We start from the raw sequence: 8,058 nt of genomic DNA on the forward strand, positions 1-8,058 counted from the left end.
TTGAGACGGAGTAATAAAAATAGGGAATACTTACCTTCAGCCGGTGGATCGGACACGAGCGATCCGTCATCTCCTCTGTATGACGCGTGTACGCGTACCTTTGCACCTCTCTTCCTGCAATATCATGTATGTTTCAAATTTACCCTTCACAACAACATCTATGTTGCAAAGAAAACTGCAAATAATTTTCGCAACATTGTCTGTAGTTTTTTTGAAACAACACTCATGTTGTAAAAAAATCGCAAGACCGTCTCTGTTGCAAAATAATTTTGCAAAATTCCGTAATACAACCTCTGTTGCATAAAAATTCTGCAACACAACCTTTGTTATAAATATTTCTGTAACAAGGTCTTTATTACAAAATAGAAAATGTGCACCCCGATGGATCCAACGGCTAAAAAAATCCGTCGACCAACGCATAGCAGTCTTCATAAAAATATGTTTTTTTTAAATGTAAAAAAATATGTACGGCCCTGTCCAGTGGGGCTCAGTGCTGCACTGGCAAGTGGTAGACAATGTTGGGCCGTGCGTACCTCCGTCTCTTTGACAGGGGGAGGAGCAAACCCAAGCCAGCTCCCCTACAGGCCCATGGATGCAATAGCTCGCCTCGTCTCCTCTTCGCCCTAACTCGCCGGCGTCCGCTCCCGCCCGCCGCCCCCATGCTCCCCCTAATACGCCGCCTCCCTACCGCTCCTTCCCGCCTAGCCGCCCTCGCACTCCGCCGACCACACCATCGAGCTGCGGCGACGACGCCGACAACGACACCCGCGATACCCTCCTCCCGTCTTGCGGGCTCGCCGCCCGCAGAGAGTCCAGCGGCGGATCAGGGGAGCGAGTTGGAGCCCCGACCCGACCCCCTCGACCGGGACTGGGGCTCGACGCTGTCCGTAGCGGACCTCACAGAGGTTGCCGGGATCCTCCGGCGGTTGCGCGACGAGCAGATCAGTCTGGGCCTGGGCACCTTCAATCTGCTGCTGAAGCGAGCGTGCGAAGCGGACGACTTCGCGCTCTTCGCCAAGGTATTCAGACACTTGCTGCTCTCCAAAGCTGCTCCCGACTTGACTTCCTACATGTGTGTCGCCAGGGCCATTGGGGGTCTAGATGACTCTGAACTGTTACTCGGGTTTGTGAGAGAGGTATTGGAGATCACAAACGGCAGAGGTCCCACGGTGGCGAATCGCATTGTTTTCGCCGTGGGTACATACGGGCACCTCGATAAATGCTTGATCGTTTTCGAGGAGCTGAAGAAAGATAGGAGATGCTTGGATGTTGTCACCTTCAACACTGTCTTGGACATGCTTGGAAAAGTTGGTCGGGTGGACGAAATGCTTTGTGAGGTGAAGCTGATGGAGGAGCTTGGCATTTCTCCTGACATCGTGACGTATAATACGGTGATTAACTGCTTGCGGAGGCTTGGAAGATTGGGTCTGTGCAAAAGCTTTGCAAGAGAGATGTTTGAGAGAGGCATCAGTCCTGATTTGAGAACGTATACCGCACTAATTGATTGTTTTGGAAGGGCAGGCCATATTGCTGACGCCCTCGAGGCGTTTGAGCAGATGAAGAAGTCGCACCAACCTTCGATATATGTCTATCGTGCACTGATCAGTGACATGAAAAAAGCCGGGCGGTTTGAGCTAGCAGAAAAGCTCGCTGATGAGATGAATTCAAGTGCGCCTGATTTATTAGGTCCTGAAGATTTCAGGCAGAAGTCCAAGGGAGGAAGGGTTAGGAACAGCAGCAGGTAAGAAGCAGAAAAGCTGTCTTCCAGGCCTGTGTGATTCCTTGGTATGCACAAGGTGCTGGTACCCTGTTCCAGACTTCCAAATTTCGAATGGATTACTGGTATTGTTGGTTGACATCGTTATCAGTATATGTAAGCCAGGAAGAGACAGAGAACCACAAAGCTCAGATGACAGTAGCTTGATGGTTACAAAGACACAACAATGATCCCAGTGCCACAGTCCTGAATGAAATACCATGATCGCAGGCCATTGCAGATTTGCGTTTCAAGAGGTGCAGCCAGCCACCCGAGTCAGCAGCAACTCTGTAGTTCCCGATTGAAAGGAAATATACGTGATGCAGTGCTGGATTATCATGTGGATAATGCCCGTTATTAGAAAGAGCGCTGTTATGCTCTGAACTTCCAGGGGTAAGAAATTTCGGCATTTTCTTCAGTGCACTGAAGAATGGTGAAATCTTGGCATATGCTTCCTTTTTGTAGGCGATGCTTGTAAATCATTAGGCATAATAGCGAACAGACTGTAGTTGTTCAAGTTGATCCTGTCCAAATTTTCTGGGCTTATAGATCATCCTAAAATTCGTGGGATGATGAACGGAGAAGTATGCCATGAGCTCCTAGCCCCTAGATGAAGGTGTGATGCCATGCCATGCGATGTAATGGATACTTTTTTTAACGGTGAAAAGACGTCAAAAGGCGTCTTATACATTCAGCTCAAAAGCAGTTTTACAGCATGTATTACGAGGCCGTGAAGGTTGACTTATTATAGAGAGGATAACAGAGAGCAATCCCAAATCCTGGGAGCTGAACTAAACAACAAATGACAGGTTCTATTAAGAACCTAATGAGCTGCACTGAGCAATGCCATTTAGGTCTCTGAAAAATGTATACTTAAGTGAGACCTTCAGAAGCTAACAAATAATTTGCGAGATCTTTCCTGATCTGCCAAAGGATCTTGTTGGAGACAAGTTTCCTGTCTGCCAAAGCTCATGCTAGTGTGAGATTATCTGTTAGGAACGTAACTTGTTGGAGCTGTAGACGCTGAGCTATCCTTGCCGTCAAAATAAGAGCTGATGCTTCAGCCTGTAGAGGGCTGGGCACTGTCGGTTTATGGAGCCGTATATTTGAACTTTATACTGTGGTTGCCTTCAGGGAGATGAAGAAAAACAGCAAGTCTAGCTGTTGTATATAGAACACCCGGGAGGCCGGGACTTTGGCATTTTTCCAAGACGCATATGAGAATATCTTCACTTCTGAGATGTGAGACCTGTCTTGATGGCGCACCCCTGTTATCACTACTAGGAAAAAATTCTAATAGTAGTGGGGGTAAAAGCCTTTTGGCTCCCAAGCTCCATGGAGCCCGAATTTTGAAAAGAAAAAAAATATATATTTTTTAAAAAAATTCTAAGAAAAATATGCATGTATGTAAGGATGTAATGTATACGTGTACAAAAATTCACGATAAAATACTTTGAATTGCGACCTGTATAAAAAGACAAATTCAAGATCTGAAATGATGAATAGTAGCATGCGTTAAAAAACCTTGGATTTGTTCTTTTACATAACCCTCATCTCAACATATCTTGATCTAAAAATTTACACACTTGTGCATTACGCCTTAATGTATATTTGTAAAATTTTCAGAATTTTTTGAACCGAAAAAATATATTTTTTTATGAATTTTGGATTTCAAATTTAAAGATCACTATGGAGGCCGAGCTTCAAAAGCAATTTTCAAGGGTAAAGACCTAACAGTAGCACTAGGGCCCGCGTTACTGCTAGCTGGTAATAGTATCGAGTGTTTGGCTTCATGCTACTACTATTTTTGCTAGCAGTAGCGTGAGGTGTGTCGTGCGTTATTATTAACTATGTGTAGCATCGGGTATTAACCTGCACAACTACTATACCTATGTATTTAACTTTTGCATATTTATATTGCAAGTATACATCTTTATGTAAAATTTTATATAGTAGCTATGATATACAACTCATCATCATCGTGGTGATATAGCAAGTCATCATCATAGTGATATACAATTTTTCATCATCATGGTGATATAACAGTATTTCATCATAATGATCATCATAAATTAACCACTAGTAGCTAATTGCTATAATCATCTCACTATGACAAGTACTAGTACCTACTCCTCTCTAAGAAAGAAAATCCCTCATCTCCATATGGAGTGGGTTGCGCTCATTCACTATTTTTCTCCACCCTTTGATTTTGAGGCCTTCGTCTGTTTGAAAAGTCGAGTATGCACATTCGAAAGCCCTCATCCATGGTCGTACACTAAAAATTGTCATCTCACCTTCGACATACATCAGCAAAGGCATAACATCATTCGGGAGCTTATGTTGAAGAACATAAGAGTAACAGAGTTAGCAATGTAGTTTACTTAAGAAGAATAGTGGACTAGTGACATAATAGTAAAAAATATTACCAGGATATTTGCTCGAAGTTTACCATCGCTCAACTCGTGAACTAGTGGCACGTATTTTGTATAATTTTGGCCAGCTCCATAAATGCATTTAAAAGTCAAAACATCGTTAACAAAGGAGATAAGAGAACTCTTCTCCTCCCAAGTTAGCTGTGAGCCAACACTATAGTAGGTCTTGTCTACTATTTTTCGTATATCTTTCAAAGAAAGAAAATAAGCTGTCAATTACAAATAAATAACTTAAGTAGGTGTGAATAACAACTATTTTAAATAAGCAATATAGATTATTTAAAAAAATTGTTTAACAAACTCACACGTAGGTAGAATTGAAACCATGTCCAGATCCATCCAAATGCCTTTACCATGTTGAGGACCGGTGACTAGATCATATTGAGGAATGCACATATCGAATATAATTCTCATACCCTCTTGAAATCCGTAAGCCTTGCACAATCCTTTCCAATTTTTACAACAAATGCGCGTGTCTTACTTCATTATAGAGCTTAGCCTACAAAATGAAACCATGTGTTCACCTTAAGGTAAACTTTTTTCGTCTTCGCCGTTTCCACGTCAGCGAAAGAAAGCTTCTCTAGGACATACCGTCTTGTAAAGCATGGGATGCACTAGTCGAATTATAAAAAACAGAAATTACACGTTAAAAAAAATCTCAATTCATGCATAATTAAGAAGAAACACGAAGTTATATATTGTAAAAACTTTGAACTCCGACTTAAGCGTGAGGGAGAAGCACCTACAGTTGTCCAAGTGAGGATGCGCATCACACATAGCCCCGTCGCCGGAATAGTCATCGTACTCAGGGATCCTACCCTCGTCATCCATTTGTTGTGTTTATTATTAAAAAATTAAAATCGACGACAACTACGAGGAAGTTAACACATGGATCACTATTCAACACAGGTTGACTTTCGGTCTGTTGAGTCTCCCTTGAACAACTCTCGTCTATGGTGGTGTATATGATGTGCACTCCCTCACTGATATTTCGATCATTCGTGATGGTCGCTCCTCCCTTCTTCCCCGAGTGCATTACCTAGGGTCAGTTCTTTTGATAGCTTTTTTGGGTTTCTAGAATAAGTTGCCCCCTACCCAGCTTATTCTAGAAACCCAACTAAAAATATTTTTTAGAAGCCTAGTAATTAAGACTTAATTAGTAGGCTTCTAAAAGAATATATTTGATTGAGCTTCTAGAATAAGTTGCATAGGGGGCAGCTTATTCTAGAAGCTACCAAAAGAACTGGCCCCTAAAGGTCTAACACACGGGAAAGAAGGAGAAGCGACCCTCACGGCAACAGTAAGGATCCTTCCCTCAAGAACATCGATCTACACCAGTACTAATAATGTTGGTGTATATGGTGGACACTCCCCCAGTGATATTTCGCCCCATCGATAATGGTCACTACTCCTCCTTCCCCTAGTGCTTTATAGAGGTCTAGCACAAGGAGAAGAAGGAGAAGTGACCCCTGATGACGAGTTGATGGATATACTTCTCGCCCCTTGTTGGTTACCCCAAGTGGAAGGTGGAGATGTAGTGAGCAGCAGATTTACCTTGCAGGGGGACTGTAAGGTTTATCGAACCAGGAGGACTCCAAGGATCAACAAGGAGGTGTCCGCTGCTCTGGCGCTAGCAGAAGACGTGGACCTGCACACACAACAAATAATTTTTCTCCCAATGAGTTCAGAGAGGTTGTCAATCTCTCTGGCCTTGTAGTTTGCAAAGGATCAAAACACAAGCGGGAATAGCAATAGTGATTGCAACGAAAAAGTAAATAAAAACAGTAAATGATGGATGTGTAAACAATGGTGTAATATGGACCAGAGTCCCATGATGTTCACTAGTGATGTCTCTCTCCCAAAAGATGATAAACAACTATGTTCGGTAACCAAATTACAGCTAGGCAATTGACAGAATTATAAACACACCGCAATGCTAATCATGCTACTAGAAAGTTAGAGGCTCAAAAGTAATGGGCAGTACGCCAAGACAAGTAGACCGTTTATCCATCAGCATCTACTCTCGAATCATCCACCTTGATATATCTATCTAGAACATCTCGCTAGTATTAAGTTGCGAGCCCCACCCAAAGTGTAAACTCAAAGCAACGAACAACTGCATTAACGAACTTTGCGTAAGGTAAACAATTCTTGCAATCGTGGCCACAAGCACCGTTGTTTTCTCCCTGGTGGCAACAGCACATCCCCTAGTCTCATGTTTCTGTCACTCAAGCTAGACATCAGGGGGCATGAACCCACAATCATGCATAACGCTCCCTCTTGGAGTTACAATCTACTACTCGGTCAAAGCAATAAAAAGCAACGGAGAACATGCATGAATTACTCAAGAACATAATATAAAAGGAGAACATGCATGAATAACTCATCACAATCTGAACATAATCTCATAATCCATCGGATCCGAGCAAACCAAGCATAGCAACAACAGGTAAATTACATAGATGCCTTGATCATGTAGGGCAGCTCACAAGTACTAAGCATTGAAGCACAAGATTGGAGAGAAGACATTGCATAGCTACTGGTCATGGACCCATGGTCCTAGGAGGACTACTCATGACAAGTCCGGGAGGCGTCCATGGTGGTGGAGAAGCTCCCAGAGGTCAATCCTCCCTCCGGCAGGGTGCCGGGAAGAGGTCTCCTAGCGCTCCTGATCTCGGAAGCGCTGCTATGGCGGAACGATGGAGAAATTCGTGATTCTGAATATTATGATAGGGTTTTCTCTCGGAGAGGTAAATATAGGCTGACGGAGGGCACCAAAGGAGGTGGGCCCCACCCAGGCGACCTGGTGGCGTGGCCAGGAGGTGGGCCGCGCACGGAGGCAGCCTGGGCGAGCCCTGGCTCCCCTCTGGCCCCACTTGATGTCTCGTGAAGCTTCCGTCACGCTGATTTTTATATATTTTTCTCTGCATTTTTGGGGCTCTGTAAATTGGGGTAAAAGTCCCTGCAAAAAAGACATGAGCAGACAGAAACTGGCACTCGGTGCACTGAGTTAGTAGGTTAGTCCAAATATGTGTAAAAAGGTATGAAAGTGTAGCAAAACATATAACAATGTCACCCAAAAGATCATGGAACAGACAAAAATTATAGATATGTTTGGGACGTATCAACCCCCATGCCGACAGTTGGGAGTCTTCTTTCAAGAACAGATTGAAAGTCACACAAGGATCTGTTGGAAATATGCCTTAGAGGCAATAATAAATTAGTTATTATTATATTTCTTTGTTCATGATAATTGTTTATTATCCATTCTATAATTGTATTGATTGGAAACACAATACTTGTGTGGATACATAGACAAAACACTGTCCCTAGTAAGCCTCTAGTTGACTAGCTCGTTGATCAAAGATGGTCAAGGTTTCCTGACCATAGGCAAGTGTTGTTACTTGATAACGGGATCACATCATTAGGAGAATCATGTGATGGAATAGACCCAAACTAATGAACGTAGCATGTTAATCGTGTCATTTGTTGCTACTGTTTTTCTGTGTGTCAAGTATTTATTCCTATGACCATGAGATCATATAACTCACTGGCACTGAAGGAATGTCTTGTGTGTACCAAACATCACAACGTAACTGGGTGACTATAAAGGTGCTCTACAGGTATCTCCGAAGGTGTCCATTGAGTTAGTATGGATCAAGACTGGGATTTGTCACTCCGTGTGACGGAGAGGTATCTCGGGGCCCACTCGGTAATACAACATCACACACAAGCCTTGCAAGCAATGTGACTTAGTGTATTTCACGGGATCTTGTATTACGGAACGAGTAAAAAGACTTGCCGGTAAACGAGATTGAAATAGGTATGCGGATACCGACGATCGAATCTCGGGCAAGTAACATACCGAAG

At 43.2% G+C, this 8,058-nt stretch overlaps 1 protein-coding gene across 1 annotated transcript; it reads left to right on the forward strand.

Moving 5' to 3' along the window:
- Positions 1-569: 569 nt before the first annotated feature.
- Positions 570-2,458, forward strand: LOC123407334 (pentatricopeptide repeat-containing protein At1g11900). Its single transcript, XM_045100451.1, has one exon. It carries the CDS (start codon positions 660-662, stop codon positions 1,743-1,745), a length of 1,086 nt encoding a protein of 361 aa, XP_044956386.1. The 5' UTR covers positions 570-659; the 3' UTR covers positions 1,746-2,458.
- Positions 2,459-8,058: the final 5,600 nt, after the last annotated feature.

Source organism: Hordeum vulgare, chromosome 1H, assembly GCF_904849725.1.
Source record: "Hordeum vulgare subsp. vulgare chromosome 1H, MorexV3_pseudomolecules_assembly, whole genome shotgun sequence".
Lineage (NCBI taxonomy): Eukaryota > Viridiplantae > Streptophyta > Magnoliopsida > Poales > Poaceae > Hordeum > Hordeum vulgare.

What these genes read in the sequence shown, in the direction of transcription:
- LOC123407334 (XM_045100451.1), top strand. Translation starts at nt 660, where the DNA reads ATGCTCCCCCTAATACGCCGCCTCCCTACCGCTCCTTCCCGCCTAGCC.